At 45.1% G+C, this 24,793-nt stretch overlaps 2 protein-coding genes across 4 annotated transcripts in view; one reads left to right on the plus strand and one right to left on the minus strand.

The window, feature by feature from the left end:
• Window positions 1-388: 388 nt before the first annotated feature.
• Sod2 (superoxide dismutase 2) lies at window positions 389-15,715 on the minus strand. The gene is made up of 5 exons (XM_084596109.1): window positions 15,528-15,715; window positions 14,970-15,151; window positions 10,570-10,686; window positions 8,061-8,240; window positions 389-616 (listed from the first exon to the last, which is right to left on the minus strand). The coding sequence occupies exons 1-5, from the start codon at window positions 15,563-15,565 to the stop codon at window positions 468-470; spliced, it is 666 nt and encodes a 221-aa protein (XP_084452235.1). The 5' UTR covers window positions 15,566-15,715; the 3' UTR covers window positions 389-467.
• Window positions 15,716-15,956: 241 nt separating this feature from the next.
• The window catches only part of fl(2)d (Pre-mRNA-splicing regulator female-lethal(2)D), a 62,356-nt gene continuing 53,519 nt past the window's right edge, over window positions 15,957-24,793 (plus strand). The window contains exons 1-2 of one of the 3 annotated variants that reach the window (XM_084596099.1): window positions 15,957-16,206; window positions 16,867-16,913. In XM_084596099.1, the coding sequence (XP_084452225.1) occupies window positions 16,881-16,913 (33 nt within the window). In that variant the 5' untranslated portion in view covers window positions 15,957-16,206; window positions 16,867-16,880. Of the gene's footprint in view, window positions 16,624-16,866; window positions 16,914-24,793 lie in introns of all 3 variants that reach the window. The other 2 variants (XM_084596094.1, XM_084596097.1) reach the window with 2 other exon arrangements.

A 24,793-nucleotide genomic window follows, 5' to 3' on the forward strand; every position in this document is an offset into this window, starting at 1 on the left:
GTGCGTGAACGGATTATCGTACGGCGCCCAAATTTTGTGAAATGCGTCAGGACGGAGAGGAGAACCTGTGGTAAAATTTTCACTACAGTATTCGAATGTCAAAAAACCCCCGGAGTTGCCCTTTAAGGTAATGAAATGAAAAACACATGCAAAGGTGTGCTTGAATCAGTTCTGTCTACTTGCACAGTCCCAACTGGAAAAGGAAGAACAAAACTTAAGGCCACGAAATTGCTAGATTCAATTTTTTCCCATTCAACTCAAATTCAGGCACACCAATTAGCTCTGTAAATCGTTGCCACTTTGACAACATGGCCACTGACTAAATTCTGTCAAGTCTGCACATAGCATAGCTATTGCTTCGCTCACAGTATGAAAAATGACTATTGGCCTCGTTGTCAACAGTTTATTTCAACATTACAAAAGAACACTACTCCCAGCACGCAACAACATATGGCGGCCACACTAATTCACTGGCTGCGTGCTTTCTGTAGTCTCTCGGCCACATTCTCCCAGTTTGCAATATCCCAGATCGCCTTGACATAGTCGGGCCGCACGTTCCGGTACTGGAGGTAGTATGCATGCTCCCATACATCGATCGTGAACAACGGCACCAGCCCTGAAAATGAAAGAGGCAGAAATAATTCACATATGTAACAGAGACCACAGTAGACGGGTCATAACAACAACACTTCAGAAATACCCCCCCAGCAATGGTGCAGTGCTTAGCGAGCTCAAATGCTGTGCCCAAGGAAGCTGGATCGAATCCTGGCCACAACGGCCACTTTTTGCTGGAGGCGAGAAATAAGGGATTCATGTACTCTGAGATTTCAGTGCACGTTATCCCCAGGTAGTCGAAATTTCCGGAGCCCTCCCCTACGGCGTCTCTCATAGTATGAATCAGTTTGGGACATTAAACCACACAAACCAAATCAAACCAGCTTCAGAACTGCCATCCAAGAAAACCTTTCTAGGCTGTACTGCATGTTGAAATAGAAGAAAACCTTGTTTGGTTCACCCTGTTGATTGGGCATTGCCTTGGCCTCAAAGCACCTGCATAAGACACATTCCTGTACCTGCCTATGCCAAGTGTATCAGCTTCAAAATGATCTTCCCAAAAGTATTTTTCCAGCTGTTAACAGCCGCCTTAATAAGTGAAATGAGAAATTTTAGAAAGCTTAGTTTACTGTACGTTAAAAGCGCAGACAGGATGGTCAGAAAAAAATGCATGCGCTGACTGTCAGCTGGCACTTTACCAATGAAAAGACAAATATAGATTGCATCCTCAAACAACACAAACAGAAAAAGACAAATATAGATTGCATCCTCAAACAACACAAACAGAAATAAGTTGCTGCACAATACGGGAAAGTGATGTGAAAAGCACGTGCTCCCTTAATGGATCAGTGATAAAACAGACATAACAAGGTGAACAGGCAACATGTTTTGCCACTTGTTACCTAATCACGCATGACAACCCTACTGCAAAAAAAATGTATGAGAAATGTGTGATAGCTGGTTGATGCGTATGATTTCAACGATATATGTATGACAAAGCTGATATTTTGTATGATCTCATACAAAGATCAAATAATTTCTGTTTGAGATCATATAAGTTGTGTGCTATCATCAGCCATACAATAGCTGTCACCCGTCTCATTCAGCTCTCATACAACTGGTGTTGGTATCATAAAGCCGTATGATACTCTCATTCGAGACCATTCAGGTTCTGTATGAGATATCCCATCAAAGTCATTCGCCGTGACTTTAGTATTACATCATACAAAATATGATTATTCGCAGAGCTTGCTTTTTCTAAACAGCATGAGCAAGTTGTCAAAGTGCTTGTGACATGCCCATCACACCATTCGAGCAAGTTGGCATGGACATTTTAGGCCCATTTCCTTTATCATTGAACGGAAATAAGTGGATCGTAGTCGCCACAGACTACCTGACACGTTATGCTGAAACAAAGGCCGCTGCCCGAGGTACTGCCGGGGAAGTTGCTCACTTCTTTATGAATGAAATTGTGCTTAGACACAGTGCACCGTCGACCATTACTACTGACCGAGGCAAGGCATTTACAGCTCAGCTACTGTAGGACACCTTAATTCTCAGCCATACCGATCATCGCACGACAACAGCCTATCACCCACAAACAAATGGCCCAACGGAACGACTCAACAAAACGTTGGCGGACATGCTTTCAATGTATGTTGACGTCGAACATAAAATGTGGGACGAGATCCTGCCGTATGTCACCTTCGCCGACAATACAGCGCTGCAGGAAACCATGCAGTTTACACCATTCCGTCTCGTATATAGCAGGGAGGCCCGCACGATGTTGGACGCGATGCTCCCGTGCGGGGATGAAGCGGTCGAACCCAATGTCGCCCATTCCGTGGAACAGCCCGCAAGCCCGCCAGCTGACACGCTTGCACACCAAGGAGCAGCATGCCACAGACGCTCGATACTATAACCCTCGGCACAGGGAAGTCCACTTCGAACTAGGGGACCAAGTGTGGGTGTGGACCCCCGTGCGCCACAAAAGGCTTGTGTGAAAAACTGCTACACCGGTATTTTGGACCCTATAAAGTCCTGTGCCGCTTAAACAGTGTTAACTACGAAGTTGTTCCAGATGGAAGTGTGACCGTCAGTGTTCGGCATCAGCGACCTGAAATTGTGCATGTGGTGCGCTTAAAGCCGTACTTTTCATGCGACTGAGCGCTGTGTCAACGTCGCGTTTTGTAACCTTGACGCTACAAGTGAGGCCTTGACTTATTGTACAGTTCACCTCACCCCTAGTGCTTGATGCCGCCGCCGCCGAAGCGGTTGTTGGCTCGAGAGGCACGCTGGTGCTGGACACTGTCATCGGAGCTAGAAGCAAACCTGATTTTTGGGTCTTACCTTCACGGCTCCCTGTGGCTTGAGTCGTGACAATATGTTGTTGGGCATAATAAAGGTTGCAAAATGTACCACAAAGAGATATTAGTTATGTAAATAACTTAATGGATTGCTGCACGGCTTTTGACTGACATCTTCGGTGAAAGCAATTAATTCAGAACGGTAGTAGAACACAGCACAATATATACGCCCCGTGCATTGCAGAGGTTCGCCGCCTGTCGGTGGCGTCACAAAACGCAGGAGGGGCTCCCCGGCGGCCTTTCTCTTTGGGTTTCTATGCAGGCGAAGGTTTTTCCGCACGAAAATTGCGATCGTTCGGTTCATACACTTAAACTGGGGCCTGGGTCATGTCTATCTAGAAACAACTACTGTGTAGTGAGATGCTCCAACAGCTATAAAAGCTCCCCGGGAACGCGTTTCGTCAAGTTTCCTGCCAGCCTTACGATCAGGAGTGAAGACAACAGTGGATTGTCTCTGGGCGGAGAAAGAAGTTCCACTCGCGCCTCACTGCTTTCGTAATTATTTACCAGATTACTTTTATGGTACTGCTATGAAATGTTAATTGCCCCATTATGTGCACCCCATCAACCAGCATCAGTTCATCTTAACTGCTTTTTTCTTTAGTTCTATGCGAAAGCCAGTTGCATGCTTTTTTGCTGCAATTGAGACCACATCATGTGGACAGCAATTTTTTTTTTTTTTCAAAGTGAATGCAGCCCAGATCGGATCATGTTTCAGACATGGCTTTGTATCGTTTCTGAGCTCTTTATGCATGTACCTGTGTGTTTAACTACGTGCGAGCTAGGCAGCGTTGCTACTGTACGCACGCTACTGGTTCGAGATTTGGCACAGCTGCCGCAATTTCTCACCTATCGTCGGCAGAATATGGTTCGCTGTGTGTATTTGCGGAATGGCGTGTTTTTTTATTTGCTCTAACACATTCCTAACACATATTGTCAATTTCTGTTTACGCATATTTGCTTTGTTGTGTATTTAGTAGATAATAGCCCCTGGGAGCCTACCAAAAACAGCAGGATCTGCAGCCAGCATTTCTTGAATGACGGAAAATCAAATGACCAGAGGAGCCTATCATACCTACCTACCTACAGTATTTCTGATTGTTTAGAGATCAGTGACAAAACAGCGCACAGCAAAGGGACTAGACACACGCTGTTTTGTCACAAATGGATAACAAACTTGCCCAAGCTGCTGTTCTGGCTGATTTCATGTTTAGAGATGTCCCAAGCTGCTGTCCTGGCTAATTTCATGTTTAGAGATGTTCGACGCCAGGGACATCTGAGAGGTTTCAAGAATAATTGTATTCATTTTTAGTGGCAACATGAATCGCAACATGGATCACACCACGTTTCACGCATAACATTCGACGGTTTAGGAACTCTTTGTGCACACCTATGTTTACACAGGCGACGCAAGCCGTGAAGTGTATGCATACTAATCATTCTAGATTTTGCACAGCTGGCTCTTAAGAGAGGACCCGAGACTTTGCGGCCAAAAATCTGTTCAATCTTTTCGTTTTCGCGCTCCGAAGTTTAGTTGAAAAATATCGGCTAATTTGCACGTTACAGCATTCCAAAGACAAGAATCTGTGCATGTGGCTCTTTAAACTGAGGTGAAATCGCGCCAAATTTCGATCGCCCGCAGTTAGAGAAATACGCGATCTGCGGGCATATTCTTGGTGTCGTTCTAAAGATTGCGATTCAGGCCATTCCTATATTTCGGTTGGTGACCATGAGCGAGCCCACCAAAGCGGAAAACAAAGGAACAAAATCATGGTCTCCCACCGCACATGAGCAAAATGGTGAGCTTTGGTTGGCTGGTGGCGTCGACTGCTCGCAGTCCGGCCTCATTCCCTTGTCATAACCAAAACATGAAATGCACAATATTTAGATTCGCACTTCGTTACTAGCTTAAAAAAAGTAGTGAGAGAAGATAAGCGTGCCGGGGATGCTACATCGCCGCATCTGGTTATCTGTAATCAATGACGAAGCGCCAACGCTCCGCGTAGAGTCCACGATGGCCTGATAACAGCACAGCATAGCCAGTCGTTCTCAGAGCGACAGCAAGGAGCGGCACGACCTGCTACGTACGGAATCGTGATGGTGAAGATGAGCAAGTGCAGCTTTCAACGCTGGGATAGATCGCCCTGTGAGGCAGTGCCACGACTGGCCGCAGCAGCAGTCGCGAAGCAGCATCCCGCGACCCGCGGAACATAAGAAAAAGATTGCGCGGAATCCCAAATCCTGTCGAAATAAACTTGCTTCTGAATGCTATGTGGTGTAAAATGAGCAATGGTCGCTTATCACTAGTTGCAGGCCGACTGCACTTACAGCATGAAAGTGAAAATGGAGATTGCGCGCCAGAACTTGGCACCAACTTTTACAGAGGTCACGATGCAAACGCACTCGTCTTGGTGGCGGCCTCTGAATCATGCTTTTCAGTCGAAATTTCATTCTTTAAAGGCAAATTATATTGATGATAAGTGATGCATTGACATCGGAAGTTAGTCAGAACCCACTTCAATGAGTTACTGTTAGCTTTGATGCTTCAAAAATTTGTCAACCACGTTTATCTTAACTTTCTCAAAATTAAAATATTGATGACGGTACATGTTTGGAGGTGCGATATCTCTGGTTCTACTAATGATATTGCTATAATTCCTTTTTCATCAGAAAGGTAAGCTCATGTAGAGTGCAAAAATGTCAATGAATTTGTGGCATTTAATAAGGAAAGCTTTTAAAAATTGCATATTTTCTGGAGTGTCCAGGTGGCTTTTTGGTCTCTGAGCTTTGACAAGCTGTAACTTTGGTTATAATGGGACCAGGATATTCAATCTTGATTTTAGCATTCTCTGTGTGTTCTAAATTGATTTGTTAGGTCAATTTTCATTGTAACTTCTGTAGTTTTACTGACAGCTCACCTCCAAACAAAGAATATAAAGTGCTCAATATCTTCAAAACTAAATGACTTACAGAAAATGTATGTGCATATTTGAAATCAGTACAAAAAGCTGATAAATGGTGCAACTTTCATCCAAATCTTTCAGTTCATGCACTTGCCGAATGGGCGTGCTGCAGCTCTCTTATTTGTGCAAATAATGCTGTTTCTAGCGGGCATGAAGTTGGAACATTGCCACATGTGTAACAAGTACCTTAGCGATGACTGGGTGCTAATTATCTCTCGACTAGAACTTTTTACAGATGGTCTACGGAAGAACATCTAAGAACTAACAAGTGTAAATTTATTTTTGAGTTAAGAATTTTTTGATCAGTGCATGCGCCCATTTCTATGTAGTCCGATGATGGAAACCATGAGTAGTGACAGCGATGACTGGTGGTAAACAAAAAAGACGTACCGAAAACAAATATCAATTTCACTCATTAGACCGCAATCAGACGTTTTTTTGCGTTGAGTAACGTCCTTTTCAGTTTCACGCTCAATACTGTTGCGGCACAAATACGCACGCCTCATCGATAAAAGTTTTATGTGCACTATCATCGCTTCATTCACGAAATTCAAAACACTGTGGCGCCATCTAGCAGCAAAACCTGAAAACATGCCTTTCATGGTGTGAAAAAAGGAGTGATTTTTATTTAACGACACACTGGAGAGAGTGCAAAATATAATAAATTATGACAAGCACTCCTAGAAGAAAAAAAGAACAGTGAGCAGTTACGAAAATCAGTGATATCTTGCTGACATGTAGTCATGTCGAGTACTACAGTGAAAGTAATAGGGTTTCTCCGTTAGTGCCCTGGTTGTTTTTATACGATTTTCAATGGCAAATTAAAATTGTAAAACCTCTTTTCTTTGATATTGTAGTGCTCGATCTGTACTACATGAGGCAAGATCTTTTCAACCATAATCTTGTGACATATTTTGGCCAGTGTTCTGACCTTTTAAGGGGGGACGCTACCTTTGAAAACCAAAAATCGGGGAACAGTTGATTTTTGGAAGATTATCTATTCTAGCATGTCTTATAAACTACCCTTTCCGTAATTATCAATACCCAAGTTGTCATAGAAATACTAGAAATTAATTATATAACAAGCCGTGGTGCAGCGAGCAAGCGCCACAAATTCCCAAACTTCGCATGCGCGCCATTTCTCTCCCTCCGAACTGAGCGCCACCATCTCATTTTGTTTTTGTGAATTCTTTCGCTTTCTTTTGCCACCCTCGGCGGCGGCGATGGCGGCGCGGTCGAGGCGTGGCTTGCTTCCGATTGGGAGCCTCGCGGTGGCTTTCGAGTTTCCCACGCTCGAATTCAAGGCTGCCATTGGGAAAAGCGTATACTCCACGAGAACGTGGGGGATGGGGCGACTGCTTTTGGCTGCTGTGCCCGCTGACACATTGGTCTCCGCTGGCTGCCTCCCCGCGTCGTCTGCTCCGGCTCTTTGCTCTTGTTGTTGGCTGTCATTGTACTTCGTGCGTTCTGTTTGCCTTTTTCCATGTTTGTGACTGCCGTATTTACGATCTATCGCCATGCCCTCTGAACGGTTTTGTGCAACGTGTTAAATGTTGCGTGGTTGCTAACGATGCCTTGAGATATGACGCGCTTTCAGTGCATGGAAGCGAAGACCGTCCTCATGGCGAGGTGCGCCGCCGCTGACTGCATCGATGCCTACAGCATCTTAGCATCTGTTACAGTGGAAGTTAGAAAACGGAAATTTTCAATGCTCGTAATTTTTGGCTCACAATGCTGACAATACTGGAACTACATTTCCCAGAAAGCAAGGCCTTTGGCGCTTGCACATTAAGAGTGATTTTGTTTGTAAAAACAAAGCACAATGGACAAAGAAAAAGGAGCTCTGCTCTCCGTTTTACTAATTTAATTTCATCTTGTGATTTCATCAGTGCAGTAATACAGACACTACCCATTGCAACCAGCTGCAGTTTTTTTTTTAAGTTGTATTGACTTCAAAAGTGGTTTAATAATAATAATAATATAATAATAATAATAATTGGTTCACAGGAAGGGAAAGGCACAGTATCTGTCAGATTTGTCCGGTGGACACCTGACACACGCCCTGAGGTAAGGGAGGAATGTGGAAAGAGGAGTTGTAGTGGAGGGCTACGGAGTATTCTTTAACATGTGCTGACATCAAAAGTGGTTTACTAGTATAAGAAATAGTGGCCCTTGCCTTCTGTGTCCACGAGGGAATCCTGGTTGAACGTGCTGGCCACTTGCAGTTTCTGGGTCTTGGGGTTGTAACCCAACCAGGCCCAGCCCGAGCCTTGCACTCCAACCGCACGAGCAGACATCAGGCCTTTGAGGGCCTCGAAGCTGCCGAAGTCCTTCTTTATGGCCTCCATCAAGTCACCTGCAAAGTGGAGACAGAAAACTGACTCTTGGCCACAACCCTGTTAGCATATCATGCAAGATAATTTACTGCTTCGAAGTTCGGGAATAGAAAAAAAGAAACATGGCAGTTAGAGGTGCGTGGCGCAAATATTTGGGCATTGCCTGAGGTAGGTCCAAGCCCCTTCCACACTGTTTTAGCCTTCGAATGAGCCACGCGCAACACACTCCCAAGGTCCGCGCTCAGCACGGTGGTGTGAAACTGAGCAAAGAGCTAAGAAGAGCCATCTAAAATGCGTTTTAAAAAAGTATGCGCCGCCATCTAAAATGCGTTTTAAAAAAGTATGCGCCGTGTGTCTGGTTCGCACATATGCCCAGAAGAAGCGCATCAGAGAGAAGGGGACAGTGCTTGCAGAACCCTAATCCAAACTGTGCCCAGTCACCTGTATGCAACTCCAACGCTGCAGTCTGGTAGGGATGACTGCAGGTGAGGACGATAAACTGATAAAAACAAACTGAAGGTGAACTAAAAGACAACTCATTTTTCCCGAGGTTTTCGAGAAGTATGCAGGTTCAGCAAGCAAACATTACTACAAAAAGTAAAATCCTCTGTAAATGAACCTCTAGTACTGGACTTCCTTTTACGGGTTTCCTGAGTGAGTTTTTTACTCAAAATACCGTTCCTAATATTTTTTCTACAACTTTTCCTTGACTTTACTCATACTGAACTTGCAAAATCCGCAATAAAGTAATTTGACCAATTTGGAAAGTTTCTTTTAAAAAAATTGGACCCTCAAAGGGTTAATTAAAGTGCTGACGGTAAGTGCCGAGTTGGCAGTGCTGGACAAACATAACGTCAAGTAACCTTAAGTCAAGTAAGCGCAGCCATGCCAGCTGCCAGCTACCGCCTGCCACTGACCCTACTGACACCGATGATGAAGGCTTGAGCTTGTGGGGTTGTATTAAGGGGCTAAATACGTTTTTCCTGTTTAATCGCGGCTGACAGTCCAAACCGCAGATCCAACCCAGTGATCGCGTGCACTACCTAGCGCATGTCGACTACTACAGGAAGTGCTCTTGGGAACAAAGGAACAACACGTGCTGACAACAAACAGGCATTTATTGCTGCAATAACAAGAACGCCAGCTAGCAATAAAACACGCTAATGAATCTAGGTCATCAGACTCACCAGCAAGCTACAGGCGAATGTTCGCCCATGCTAGGGCAGGGAATAAACTCCGAGGCTGGACAGCGCGACAAGGCCGGCGACTGCAGAGTCGTGCGAGGATGCATCCGCTCGCGTCGAGTTCCCCAGCCAAAGAGAACTGGCTGGCTTTCCGGCGTGCGCAGGGGGGAAGGGTCCCGTGGCTCCCTAGCTGCCGCGACTATGGCGCCATCTCTCGATAGTTAATGTTAACCACCAATGCTGACACCATTTCGCGATAGCTAGGGTAGCTACCGCGGGGGAAAGCTGACCTTAAAGGGCACAATGGGAGATCGTTCCCTACAAGCTGGCTGGTGTATTGAAGCTTCCGCTTCAAAAGGAGAGGCCAAGTTGGCAGCTCCGGACAAACGTAACGTCAGGCAACCTTACGTCAAGTAAGCGCTCGGCCATGTCAGCTGCCAGCTACCGCCTGCGACTGACCCTGCCGACACCGACGCTGAAGGCTCGAGCTGGCTGGCATATTGAAGCTCTTCAAAAAGAGAGGCAGAGTTGGCAGCTGCGGACAAATGTAACATCGTACAACCTTAAAGGACTACTCCAGTGATTTTTAAATGCTCACAGATATCAAAGAAATTTGCATCAGGCGTTCTTCTCAACGTTAAGGTTTTGTGTTCTAAAAAGCACAGTTGAGGACGGTTTAGTTTTCCCGCAAAGTAATTTTAAAGATAGCGCGGCAGGGCCCGCGACTCACGCTGCCAGACAGGAAATTTTTACGGCCAACACTGTGCTTGATGATGCCACAGTCGTGCAGCGGTTGTCGAGCGGACGATGACAAAGAAGCAGCGGCCCTACTCGACGCGTTTTATATGGTGTGGCGTCGCCTGTACTATCCTATGAGGTGCCACTGGCACGAGGCAAGGCGATGGTGGCGCTACTTAGAAACAGCCTGGCACGACGCAGACACGGCCAACAGCTTGCTTGCAAACAGTATAGATCGTGGAATCACCGTCTTGTAGTTTAAATGTTTTCAGCTTGCACTTCCTTTACGGGACCCGTTTTTTTTCACGTAGTTAGCCGTTGGGCAGACGGCTATGGGATATTTTGAAGACTGAACAAAAGGGCAAACGGCCTGCCTCCCCCTTCACTTTCACAATGCGCTACCATTTAACTGCCGACAGGGTCTTACCTGTGGGTTCCCCACCACCATTGGGCGAGAGGTTTGTCCAGTAGATGCTGTGGTTCAGGTGGCCACCACCATTGAACTTGATTGCCACCGAAGCAGAGATGATGCTCTGGGTGCAGTCTGCCAAGAAAAGAAAATTGCAGGCCATTTAAGTGAGTTGGCCAAATGAAAAGTATCTGAGCTGGCAAGTAACATTTCAATTTGCTTTCAGTTCGAGGCTAGGATTTTAAAGTCATGCCTCAGGAAATGATCGGAGGATTTTGTAACTGGAGACCTTAGTGGTAGCACACTAAAATATTTGGGGATCGCTTAATGCACCGTAACAGTGCAATGTGATAGCGGCGTGTTTGAATACATAGTGCACTGATGGAATTTGATGCAAATGACGACATGCATGGCACAGCGCGAGAGAGTGGCAGTTAACAAGAAGGGTGGTTGGTTGCGGAGGTAGCATACTGCTCCTGTGCAGTGACCACTGAAGCAGATCTGTTTATGGGATCGAGACCCAGTCTAAGACATACTTATTTTATTTTTCTCAACATTATGGCCCTGCCCTCCTCTCTCCTTGCGACGCAACTGTTGGGTGACTAGACATGCACAGCCCAGCTTAGGAGGTTTGCTGCGACATCTAATGCTAGTGCATGAAAAGACATGCAGAAAGTTGACTCGCATATGGTTCAAAATTTACATGCCAAATGGACTGCAGCACTCCCACCTAGCAGCGGAAGCTCCTAGCTGTCCTTATACCTAGGGCCCTCACCTTACTTGGCACAGGCAAGACGGTTAAAGGAGGGCCCTCCTGTGCGGCGGAGATGAGGCCTGGATTTCACTTTGAGGATCACAGAAAACCTTGTCTCAGCTGCGTTTTGATGGAGTCGAAACGAAGTGGCGTCTGTGTGCTGTGCGATGTCAGTGCATGTTAAAGATCCCCAGGTGGTCGAAATTACTCCAGAGCTCTCCACCACGGCACCCCTGTCTCTTTTTCCGCTTTCACTCCCACCTTCCTGCCTTCACTTACAGCACGGTTCAGGTGTCCACAGAACAAGTTTGACAGATACTGAGCCTTCCTTTTCCTATGAACTAATGATTATTATTATTTCACCACCACCACCACAGTACTAAAATGTGTGCCTTACTACTGTACCTCAGTGCCCAATTGGCTCGATTAACTAGGCCAAAAATATGTGGTTTCGCATGTTGATGGCACATAACAATAACAGACTGCACACGAGATCAAACAATGAGTGGCTGGCCAGCATGTTAGATATACTTCCTAGTTTATTTGTCATTGCCTGACAACTGGAAAGAAGAGAAGAAATGCAGCAGTAACCATCAAATTTACTTTGATTTGCAAATTATGAGCAAAATCTATGAGGTAGCGGCAGAGCATCCTGAAACATCCTTTAAAATATTTGCTGCTCGGTGGTTCTTTAAAGTATGCATACTAACATTTCCTTCTCCAATCTTATATTCATTAGTAAGCAAGTTTCCATACAAAACCGCATAGGCTAGGCACGACTAATTTTTTCTAAGGTTCTGCAACCTGGCAAAATTTTTCCTGCAGTTAAGTTTGCAAAATTTCAAGGAAAACAATAAAGAAGTGTAACATGAACAACTCCACGCACTGTCTGGCAAACAGAAACATCACTAAATTTTTTCGGGCATTTCCTTTAATCATAGCTAAATTTGGCGAACATTTCAATCTATGTATCTACTACACAGATAGTATTCTGCCAATGCAACATGTCTTTAATACTTCTGAATGCATAGTCATATAGAGTATAATGTCTGGACTAAATATAACAAAAAAATTTAAATACTTTTTCTGGTCACCATCTAGAGTTCTTGTCACACTGCAATTTGTTGAAATTTTTGCATTATTTACATCTGTGTGAGATATGCCAAATTCATACTGTTTAGCCTTTCTTGGGAGTAGGAACTATACTTCCTAGCCATTGGATATTTGTAGGAAGCTCAGGAAGTATTTTTTTCATGAAAGGAATGTCACCATATTTCATTTGCTCTGTTAAACTTAAAAAAATAAAACACAACCATGCTATCTCGTGCAGAGAAACCCAACTTACAGTTCCAGATTTTTTTCCCCGTGCTCTAATAGACTATTAGTAAAACTGTCCAGTCATGACTTTCCTTGAGCTGGCAGATCACAGGATGCATAAAGGGGGGATGAGGGCTTTGAAAAACTTTTTCCTCATATTTTAACATATCTTGTTGAAACTTGGCATGCAAGTGCAGCATAGAATGCTGATTTGAAATATGTACCTTCAATTTCAGATATCTCATCAAAAGAGGCAAAATAACATGTCCATTTCTTACGGGCCATTATGGTAATTCCTCGTTAAAAGAGACATCTTTTGGAACATGCCTACATTTAAAAATATCCACTGCAATGTCTGCATGCTTTTAGAAGAAATCTTTTTTGAAAAGAAATTACCATAAGGACCCATAAGAAACCACCCAATTAGGACAGTTATTCTGCTATATGTTCAACTTGAATGAGATATTTGAAATCTCAAAGCATATTTGAAATCAGTATTTCTGTCTGCACTTGTGTGGTTACAACAATACATGTTGAAAAATCAAGAATAGGTTTTCAAGACCCTCATACACCCTAAAAGCAGTTTTGCAAGCATCCTAAAATCAGTTTTATGCATGAGTCTGCATAACATAATTGTTACACCGTTAGTGTTAATAACGAGGTGATCGTGATCCTTGCATAATTTGCCCACTCATCACAGTATGTCATGGATGGTGGAGAAAATGGGCCCAAGGTAGTTTGGACACTCATTTGAGGATCATTAAGATGACGATTCACCTCTGTTGTCTATGGCTGGTCACTGAAAAGCCAGCTACAACACTCCTTTAAAAGTGAAGGGTTGTTATATACATTGTTCTGGCGGTAACTAACGCCGCCGAGGTGTTTTGCCGGTAACCAGTGGCACGGAGTGGACATCCAGGTGGCGTGCAGAAGGCAGACTGGACGAGGGCGTTGACTGGATTGGACGCGTGTCTCGTGCGGTGTCTGTCTGGTGATGTGTGCTCCGTGTGCTTGAGTTAGGGGTAGGGCTGGTTGGACAACCGTCATGCTGACCGCATATAGTTGAGGTTAATAAAAGTGTATTAACACCTGTGTAATAACTGGCGACGAGGAGTAACCGAAGTAATGTCGACCGTGATGTTGAAGTTGGAGCCGTTCGCGGGCGAAGGACCGGAATGGGAGGAGCACGTGGAGATTCTTGAACAGCACTTCATCGTCAACAGCGTCCCGGAGGACATGAAGCGTGCTGCATTTCTCAGCTCATGCGGAAAGCCGACGTATTCACTGCTTCGTCGCTTACTGGCACCCCGACGGCCAAGTGACACTCCCCTCACCGAGAGCATCCAGTTGCTGACCAACCATTACGTGCCTAAACCGTCAGTGATCGTACAACGCTATCGTTTTCACTGCCAAGCTCAACGGGATGGAGAACCAGTCAAGGAGTCCGTTGCCGAAGTGCCTAAGTTGGCGGATTTGTGTGATTTTGGATCGGATCAAATGAGGATCGGAAGTGTTCGTGTGACAGAGGTATTACTTGGAAAAATCTGGCACCATCACTATGAAGAGTCGCAATCATGTTTTGTGGGAAAACAATGCAAACATTTCTTCAGGCTACCCAGAAAAATTGTGCCCATGAGCAAGCTAAACGTTTGCTATTGTGGATTGTTCATTATTTCAGAGACGGTGCAAAAGAACACTGAGAAGAGAACAAGCAACTGAAGCTAACTGGATCCACTTCCTAATTCAAGCATGAGTAGCCTGAATTTCATCCTCTTCATCTTCCACTTCGCCTTGTTGTGGGCGCCAGCCTCCTCGTGGGCATCTAGAGTCCGTAGGGAGAGTTAAACAGTGTCACATGAATGGAAGAGCTTCAAGCGATGAGGCAAAAGGGAGGACGGTAGAGGCAGCCATTGCTTAAACTCTGAAGAGGGCACAGCTGCCTTCAGTCTCTGATCCTCCGAGCAAAAAAAAAAAAAAAAAAAATAATAATTCCCTTGCTTGCAACAGTCATTTCCAGCTATCGGCAACCAAAGATGGCAAAAACAGCAGGGTGTATAAGTACAAGAGTCCTCTTTTATAATTTTCATGGCTGGAAATATTTTTTTCTGGTGGAAAATGTTTGCAGACCTACTCTACATGAAATGGGGTTAATGCATACCATAATGTGGGCATCAATTCTATTTCTTCAGTGTCCAGTTATAAGATGCTTTCACCTTGATACTATTGCAGCCAGGATCAAAGTTGCGCCCAGCAACCTCGGCGGCAGACTCCGAGTTCGGCAACTTCACACACCTATACAGGCCCTACCTTTTAGTGTTCCCCCCTGGAGCAGCAAAAGGCCGCTCACTTTTGGCGAGCGCATCGGCCAGCTTCTCCTCGGCAGCATTCAGGTTGTTCACGTAGGCGGCATGGTGCTTGTCGTGGTGGACGTGCATCAAGTCGGCCGAGATGATGGGCTCGAGGGCGTTGTAGTCGTACGGAAGGTCGGGCAGCGTGTGCTTCTTGCGTGCCCCTCCGAGCGTCGCCAGGCTGCAAAAAGCCGCAGAGTACTGTTCAGTTGACACTGGAGAATAAGGTTGCGAAAGGATCCCTTAAGGTTGCCCCAAGTTCCACGCTCACTAATGTCTCTTCTCTCATAGATCCCCACCACAATATTCGTGTCAAGGTACAGAAACAAGGGATGGAGGCACATTTCCCCACGGACTCCACGCACTGCGACAACTAAAAAGGGCCAATTGTCACTTCACTTCACACAAAAAAATACAAAAAAAAAAAAGAAAACCTTCGGTGGTATCGGCAATGTGTCTTTAAGGCGGAGGCAGCACACTTTTACTATAGAGGGAACCAAAATTGTATAGTGCATGCACTTGCGGTTAAGACTACGCCTGATAGGCAATGCGCTTACCTCCGGGAAACAAGGTTTCTGCTGCAAGCTCTCAACATCGTCGTGAAAATGCGTCTATATGCACTCAGTTGAACTCGCCAACCGGCGTAGTAGAGTAAACGCACAAACAAGTCGTACGACCAGCAGCAGATCGACCTTGCCTACGCCGGTTACCAACTCCGCGTTGAGTTCGACGAGTTGCGAGTTGCGAGTGGATGTCGCGTACCGGAAGTAGCAGCTGATCGACTGGTTTCGGTATCGAGCGTGGCTGTCTTTCCACTGCGCGGTGGTATTTTCTTTAAATAAGAGACCGAACAGCTCGATATAATGCACTACTATCAGCACAGCACTCAAGCGAATGATTATGAAGCTGGCGTAACCACCGCAGCACGGGCGTAGCGATAAACGAGGGAAAGTCTCGGGATTTTCGGGCATTGTTTGGGGAACCTAGCTCGTCATCTTTCTCTCCAGCAACACTGAAGAATGCAGCAGACAGAAATGGCGTCGTGCGGTTGTGTTCCGGCGGATCGGACAGCTCGAGCACATTTTTAGCGTCGAAACCGGGCTCAAAGCTGACCGCCTGCGCGAGTCCTCTTCAAGCACGGCAACGTTTCGGCGACCCCTGCGGACACTACATCGCCACGGACAAGTACTACCACGCTTCGCTCGTTTCCGAAGCGTTCACTAAGCCTAAAAAGAGGTTTGGCTCGGCAGCTTGGCTGATTTTGGATGCCCCCCTCATGTTGAACTTGTCAGTCGCTTCGGTCCGCCAGAGGTGAAATAACGTTTTCTGGGACGCGGAACTGCGGCGGCACCCTTCCCCTCTCTTGCGGCGTTCACCTTGGCGGTTTTACGACAAGTGGCTTATGCTGCAACTGCTCGGCGAGTCACCACCCAAGCGGCGACTGCGGCGGTCCCTGCGGACTCAATGTCGGCTACTTGGCCGTGGACCGCGATTTGCGATGCATTGCGGCAGCGTGGATCGGAACACTTGAGAACTTCCACGGGTTAGCCGGACGCTGCCGCGGTTGCCAAGGGAACCTCTACGACGCTCTTTCTTTTGTCAAAGCGCGAACTGGCAGACGCTCTAAGAACTGCAGCGATGTTCCCATCGCTGGTACGGCCGTTGCCTTTATCGCGTGCCTCTGGATGATCTAGCCCCATTCCTAGTGTGTTTCACTGTCTCTAGTACATAGTTGTTCTAACGGTGCACCCAACTTGGATGCAACCGGTTCTGGAGCCGTTGCGGTAGCATCGTTTGGAGTTAGGAACCAGGAACTTGTTGCATGCGACTGGGGCCCCGGGACATGTTTTGACTGTGCGGTGTAGACATTACACGTTCTTCATTGTTGTTTTGCAGAGGACTAAGTGAGCATGGTAGGTTCGGAAGCGCAGCCGCCGCAGCGGGTAAGTGTGTCTTTTCACCTCCGCTGCCGAAATGTGCTTCTTTGTGCTGCGGGTCTTTGGTTGTGTTCTTTGCCTGCATCTTCGCTACTTCCCGCGCACGGTAGGGCTGCACCGCAGTTGATCTCAGACGGTTGTCCAGTATTCATTGGTTAGCATGCGTGGCATGTGCAGGCTGCGTATTTGCCGTCATGGCTATTGCTCGACATCGTAGCACATTGGGAAGCCGTAAAGGTGGCCTGAACACTACAGCGTATGCTAAGGTTTGCACTAGTAGCTTGATTGCTAGTTTTTAACTTTATTTACTCATCATGAGGCGGTAGCCTAATTTGAGCTGGCATCGGGAAAATAGCCGAATAGCTAGGGGCGAACATTCATAGGAGGCATTCAAACATACCTAGAGCACTTGCATAGATGGGGGCCGCTCTGGCTGTTTCAACATTGGAAGCATTCCCCTTGCACTTGCGGGCCGTTTTCTTGCTCTGGATTTCAAATTATCAACTAGAACGACACGGCTTCACTTTTCAACATTCACGGGCATGTATCTGGCATGTTCCTTTAGCATGCACCTGCACATGCTCGCATGTGTCGCCAGCAGCACAGGTGTTAGAATTTTAGTATGTTAGGATTACACAGAAAATCTTCTTGGATGTATGTGTTGAGACAAGGTGAATCGGCACATGTGTCAGGGCCTTTATCATGCTGCTTTTGGCTCATTCTTGCTTTAGGAACTTGTCTTGTAATCAAGTCCGCTCATTTTGTATGTCTTAGAGCACTCGTCATTGCAAAGCAAACGAGAACGAAAAGAGGCATCAATTTCAGAAACACAAAAAATTTTTGCTCTAAACTTGTATGCCTTTAAATGTAGATATTGCACAGTTTTTCCACATTGTCAACACTTGGGCACATAGAGCCTTCTGCACAGAGGTTTGACAGCATCAGGGTGCATGTGTGATTGATAAGGGGCACCAGACGAACTCGAAAAATTTTTTGAGGCGCTGCCCAGCTTACTGTTTTCACACGCAGCAAGGCTTATCTGAAATTTGCAAGTAACGGTGCATGTGATTACACTGCACAGATTGCAAAGGGTGTTTGACAATGTCAGATTCGAACAGTTGTGAGTATGGTTTTAAAGGAATAAAAAATTACAGCTGATTGTGCCTTTTTTTTTTTTTTTCTGCTCAGTGTTGTAGATCTCTACAGGGCATCAGCAGAGCAAAACAGCATTGATTCTGGAAGATGCTTTCATTAGTTTGGGCACGTTTGACGCCCCTTCTGGTTGGGGGGATCATTGAGTTTTTGTGATGCTGAAAAGTGGCTTAGCGTGTTTTGTGTAATGCCCAGCATGCTCCACTACTCATATCTTGGGATCACTTGGCTCGTACAGACCTTAGATTTCAGGCCGTAACAGAAGCTTGCAGAATCCAATACTAAGTGTGTGTGTGCGTTCTGGACTGAATCTCCATTATCATTGCAAGTCAGTCTAGCATTTCTTGCTTGTGGATGTTGGCAGTCGCTGTCTTTCTTGTTGAGCTCAGGGGATCAAGGGTAGTTGTGTGTCCACACTGGAGAACGCTGCTCCCCAAAAGCATCTGCTGTGCCTGGTCTTCGAGGTCTGTCGCTTGATATGAGGAATATTTTTTGGCACTAGTTTTGAGCTGCTCTTGTTCAGCCAGAGCATCCCTCGCTGAAATAAGTCTGCTACGGAAATGAAGTATGTGAGCCGGCCAGTAGGTTGTTTGTCTTGAATGGTTACCAAGAGAGAGACAGGAACCTTCATTCTGCTAGCCACTTGTGTCTGTAGGGGCTGCTGTCATCTGCCCTCTTATATGAACTCCCAGTATTAGCAGCTTGCCTTCTTTTTTTGTTTTCCATTCGGAGATAATCACACAATGCTATGACTTGTTCCTTCTCTGTAAAAAGTTGGCATTCTGCCTTCTTGAGGGCTCCAGAGCTCACAGGGGAGAAGGGTTTATTCAGTTATGGATGTAGCTTTTAACTATCAATAGTATGTTATACTTGAGAATATGCATTGCAGTACCACCATCTTCATGTATACGCACATGATATGCCGCCGCTCTGTCTAAAGAAGTTGTAGAGCCGTCAGGATGTCCAGGAATTTTTATCTGCAATTGCCCCATCTGCAGTTGTTTCCTTTAAGATGGCAAATTAACATCTTAAATAAATAAATCTGGGTATGTTGAAATAAGATAACATAGAAAGGGCCAACGCTCAAGTAACAGCTACTCATTTTATTGAGGATTTTGCCTGAATTGTTGAAAAGTGATTGGCGTGCCACATTCTCACTTGTCACGAAGACTTCCACGATAGAATGCGTCAAGTCGAGCTCTCAGTGGGCTTGTGACTGGTGAAGAGGTTTGGGGACTTAGATGATGCTTCACTGTGCAACAGTTGCTTACTAAATCTAGTCAAAGATGACTCCCGTCACGTGTTTGCTAGCTCTGAAGAATGTCACTGCCCTTTACATTGCCTTGTGTGATTGTGGCTTCTGCAGCCATGGGAAGGCAGACATAATTTCCAAGCATGTTGATCAGCTTAACTACAGTGATGAGTGCACATTGGGGAGGATTTGTTTTTAGACCATGCTGTTTCAGTGGAAGGCACACTTGTAAGAAATGAGAGCTCAAATGTATGTTAAATTGCAGTAATTAAATTCTTTTCATATTCCGTGATTGTGAGCTGCTTTATGGTGGCAAAACAAAATTCCTTAATAAATGGAGAGCTCCTTGTAAAAAGCCATGCAGTTTCTTTTTTTTGATTGCCCTCGTGCTTAATGAAGCCCTTTTACTGCCGACTGTTGCAACAGGCTGGCTCTTCACTTCGTGGGGCTCCCCGTGGGAGATCCTCGGGCACCAGAGCAGCATGCACTCAGTTTACTTAGGGCTCGTTTGTTGGGCGAAATGCACGGATGGTGCTTCATGTTGGGAAGGGAGTGGTCTATTATGTAAGGACTAGCCCATCGGACGGGGGATGATTAGCATTGCAGCACTTTTTGGGTAATGGGAGAAAACAGGAGAGGGAAAAACGGCAAAGAAGGAAAGAAAGGCAATTTTCACAAACTGTTGTTTCTTTTTTGTCAAAGCAAGCTCTGATTTGAAGGGATTGAAAAATTTGTTGCCAGTGAATGACTCCCCAAAGCCTGTTGAAACCTACTTTCATGGTGATAAATGTATTTGGTTGCCTGATTCTGATATGTGAACAGCCATGCCAATATCAAGCTGCCATTAGTAGTTCATTCCAGGGGTCTCACTCTTATTGCTATTTGGGCTACAATGAAAAAGCTTTATTCCTTGTTGTGGACCAGGAGCCGGAAAGTAGCAGAAAATAATAGAAGAAATTGATATAAGGAGTAAGAAAATGAAGCCATAAATATGAATAAGAATAAAAATCTAGTACTGTACATCTCATTCCCAGACCATGCTCTCCCGTTCTTCATGGGAAAAAAAAGAAAGCAGCGTATACTTCCTTCTGCACGTTAGATTGTCACCGCTTCAGGGTAGCTTGGAGAGATGTGATGAAAGAGTACAACGGTTAATACAACAGTCGCTTGTCCTCAAAATAAAGAAGATTGCAGAGGTTTAGTTTGTCTGAGAAAGCACTAGTTTGAGCTGGTTTATTTGATGAGTGAGCAGGGAGGGGTCTAGTTGGTAAGACAATATTTCGAAAACAAACTACGCAGGGGACAAAACACAGAATAAGAAGTAGACGGGACGAGCATAGACTAGCTACTGATTTATTGGAGTGATGCCCTGTACGGTAGTTTATCTTTGCGCATGTAAATGGCATTGCTTACTTATTGCCCACTTTTGTTCACGCCGTTTGCGGTAACGTGCAGGTATATCAGCCTGCGAAAACTTCTGCGAAGGACCAGATTCGCTATCCATTTCGAAGCGCACAATTCACCCGGCTCATCATGCAAGCTTATATGGTTAAACCATGTGATGCATGCTTCACTGCTAATGTCCCGCATGTTGAGTGTAAGCAAAACATGAAGGCAAATAACTTTTAAGACAGGTGGTATCGCAGGTGATAGCCAGTGCCCGTCCGTGTCTATGCCCATCTGTGTCTAGTAGCAATTGTCACCTGCCAGAAGCATCTGCAGTGGTGGAGGCTGCAGGTGTACTTCCTGCTTTCCTGATTTACCCTGCAGAGTAGCGTTCTTGCACTAATCAATGTATGATATATAGCAATCCTTCTTTATAGCAATCCAAAATTGGAGAAAGGTTGAGTGTCAGTTGAAGGATGGCTATGGGGGAAAAAAAATGCTTGTAGGTTCTGCCTGCACATATCTAGCAGCATATCTCTCTCTCAAAATCTTCAACATGCCACAAAACTGAAATACCAAACGGTCCATGCTCAAATTATGCATCACGGAGAATTGTAATCATTGGCTAATTTTCAGTTGTTTTTTTTTACAGGACTCTTCCAATTTTCAGTGAAAAATTGGCAATAAAATTCATACAAAAAAATTGTCTCATTAATTTCCATAATTCTGGTTTAATGGACTGTCCCCTGTGTTTGTTAGGTACTGAGCGAAAAAAATGCTTCTGGCACTCGTGGCTACCAAGAAAAGAGGTTTGTTGTGGAAGTCGATGTTTTGATGTAATTGGCTTTAGAGTGCAAAAAAGCCTTTCACTGCAAATTTGGTCAACGAATGCACATTGGTGTACTGTGTCAGTAGCCAACATCTGGCTATTCACCTCCACAGTAATTATCTCTGCTAGTTGCTGCGTTGATTTTTGGGCTACTTTTGTAACGAGCTGCGTAACCCTTTTGCATAAAGTATAGGCATCGGTGGTTACCCTCAAACAACCGTTGCGCCATGTAGTGTACTGGTGAAACACTGCGTGGCATGGAAAATGTTCTCTTGGGTGATCTTCAAAAGATGCCAGGACATTGACCCTAGACATTTTCATCATGTTAAGACGTTTAAATAAGCACACTCTTTATTGCATACTGCCTGATTGGACAGTTTAGTATACATATTTCTTTCATATGGGGATATTTTTTTCTTCACTTCACGTGTAGTTTTCACCTAACGTGTAGAGAATGTCGAGAAGTCTCCTTTAGCTCATCTGTGCATTCTGCTCACAGTGGGTGTTATGACGAAGAAAAACTTGGAAGACTTGTATTGTGTTTTATGGCACATAGTGCCATATATAAGCAGTGTCCTTTGTCAACAGCGTGCGACATAGCCAGAATTCAAGAGCATGATGGCTAGCATAGGCAGATCAGCAGAAAAAAATCTTTTTCGAAACCTGTTCATTCCATTACCTACCACAGACCTGGAAAAAAAAAATCAATAAGTGTGAGATCACACTCAAGTAAACCAATTGTAAACAGCATATTTCAGACCAACTCGTAGGGTCTAGGGCTAAATTTTCCTGAAAACGAAGTGATAGGAAGCGTTTCTTTGCAGCCAATTGAACACTTCAAAAAGTAACCGCATGTGGCGACGTTTCTTGTCTTTGCGTCACACAATGACATTGCCTTCACATGCCATTGTGGCTTGGGCACCCGCATAAAGCAATAGGACTCTGCGATACAGCGGTGCGTTTTTAATGTTGCTCAGTTACCGCCAGCTCATGGCTTGGCCACCTCAGACCATCAGGGAAGTCATAGTTATGCTAGCACCATTTTCAAGACTAAACTGCATGCACTGACGAAGAAGTTTCTCTTAATGCGTCTCATTTCTAATGGACACAACGCAGAGGTTCCAAATTACACTCTGCGGTGCGGAGACTAACAAATAGAGATCTCCCACTCCTTTTGATCATAACATTTGTAGCCATAGCAGTATTTCTCGCCCAATATTCCTACCAACCAACTGAACTATCTTGACGCTCACGAAGTCAGCACCTGCAGGCTGTTTGCTGAAACTATGCTACGAGAACAAACTCCACTCATCTTACAAGGGACTTCCGGTTGATGAGTGAAATTTTCTATAAACCTAGAACATAAGTGGCAGTGCTAAGGCAGCCCTCAGCTCATCGCGCTCCATGTTACTGCTAATTGCCACATGTAATTAGCGCTTAACAATCCCTCTACACTTGGAGATAATCAGTCTACCTGTTTTTTTTTTTTTTTTTCAGCATAAGAGTGCTGCACATTGCTCATAGTTTGGTCAACATCCAGCTTTTCAAATTCTAATTTTGAGACATTCAGTCTTGTTCACAACAGTGCAGAAATTTCATACTGCAAAACAAAAATTGGAACAAAATAAAAATTCAGTCTTCGTTGCGTCCCTTACCTGTAGCATTAGAAAGAAATATTACTGCAGCGACTGTAGAAAATTTATTTCCAGCCGAAGAGGAGAATACCTGCACCATATTATTAAGGCGAAAGCCTTTAATGGCTCATCGTTGTCGTCAGCAAAAGTGTCACGCTTTTGCGGCTTCCTGATTGGCTGAGGGGGGGGGGATGATGTCATAGAGGTCTCGACCAATCACAGGGCACTATCGTTTGGCAGGCGCTGCCAACTCGGGTCTCTCCTTTCACATGGGCCAAGACCCTTGCATTCATGTTATCCTTAGGCCACGCAGACACGCTCATACGGCTTGGTTAAAGCGGTGCTTTATATGTTGGCTGGTAGTTTACGCTATCTAGTCATACCGATTCAGGCGTCCGTGTGGCGCCTTTCATTAGGTGCTTCGTCGGATGCTGTGCCACACAGCCTATAGAAGCAGAGGCAGTAAAACCAAGAATCAGCGAAGTTTCAAGCAAAGGCTTTCGCCTTATCGCACATTAGTGGTCCAAAGTGCCACACAAATTTTATTTTTTCTCTTTGAAATCAATGTCGGCGTTCACTAAGAGCTTTGGGAAGTCAGATAATGGTCGGGTGAGGACAAGGGGTTAGTTTGCTCTAGGTAAAGCTCAAGTAAATGGCAGGGTGAACTGTCTGGGAATCTACCGAGCTATACTTTTGAAACATCCAGTTCACCCTTGCAAAACTGACCCATGATTTGTGCTCTCAGAATAGAAGCACTTCTGGAGCAACTACGTTTGAGTCGCAGGTAGGGAGCAGTTGCTGAGCTGAGATTGCTTCATGCAGCAGTTAGGACTGCTTCTTCAAAATTAGTGAATTCGACCTAAAGATTGTGTGGTATAGGTATACTTGTTTCCGATGATTTGCTTGTGTCACAGTCCATAGCAGGTGAGGCTCGCATGAAAAGCTGGGTATTCTCTTTGTGACCAATGCACAATACCCCAGTTTGCTTCATAAGTGTTCCAAACACAGATTCAGGACGAATGCTATTTACAGGATTTAGGTACTGTCATGGAATCTGCAGACTGCTTTGATTACCATTCGATTTCACCTGGATTGCATGGGATTGGATTCGATTGTATGACCAGATGTACCTGTGCACCTGGTGTGGACTCGTTTCATGGAAATAGGGCAGCCCCACTAGTGGCCTAATGCAGCAGTTTTTTAATTGCGCATTCATTCTGGATAAGTTTCTTGTGTGAAAAGGGCGTACTGAGTCGACACCTGCTCTCCGCTCGAGTCGCTTGGGGAGGCCACATTTTATACAGGCGCATTTTCTTTTTTTGTTCTTGTGTCATCACATGAGCCCATTTTAGGGCAGTTATCAATTTTTCTATATGCACATATTTTTTTCCAATTCTCTGAATTTTATTTATTTCGTCAACTTGTCTATCAAGGCGGCTGTTCATGTTCTGTTGATTTTCTCCATCAGGCATAGACGACAAGTGAGCGTGTTGTTGTTCCCTCCAACATTTGTTGTGGCTCTGGTTGTTCCTGGAATGGTGCATGCGTTGCAAATGACGAGCTGAGGAAGGCGTTGTTGGTCGAGACAAGTGTTCCCAAGGGGTGTGGACACTGGCAGCATAAGAGCATTTCT

Source organism: Amblyomma maculatum, chromosome 1, assembly GCF_055883805.1.
Source record: "Amblyomma maculatum isolate TAMU_Amacu chromosome 1, ASM5588380v1, whole genome shotgun sequence".
Lineage (NCBI taxonomy): Eukaryota > Metazoa > Arthropoda > Arachnida > Ixodida > Ixodidae > Amblyomma > Amblyomma maculatum.

What these genes read in the sequence shown, in the direction of transcription:
- Sod2 (XM_084596109.1), bottom strand. Translation starts at nt 15,565, where the DNA reads ATGTTGAGAGCTTGCAGCAGAAACCTTGTTTCCCGGAG. An exon ending in GGCCGATGCGCTCGCCAAAA is followed by an intron (nt 10,687 to 14,969) that starts GTGAGCGGCCTT and finishes TTTTCTTGGCAG; the next exon opens with ACTGCACCCAGAGCATCATC. An exon ending in TTCCCTCGTGGACACAGAAG is followed by an intron (nt 617 to 8,060) that starts GCAAGGGCCACT and finishes TTTCATTTTCAG; the next exon opens with GGCTGGTGCCGTTGTTCACG.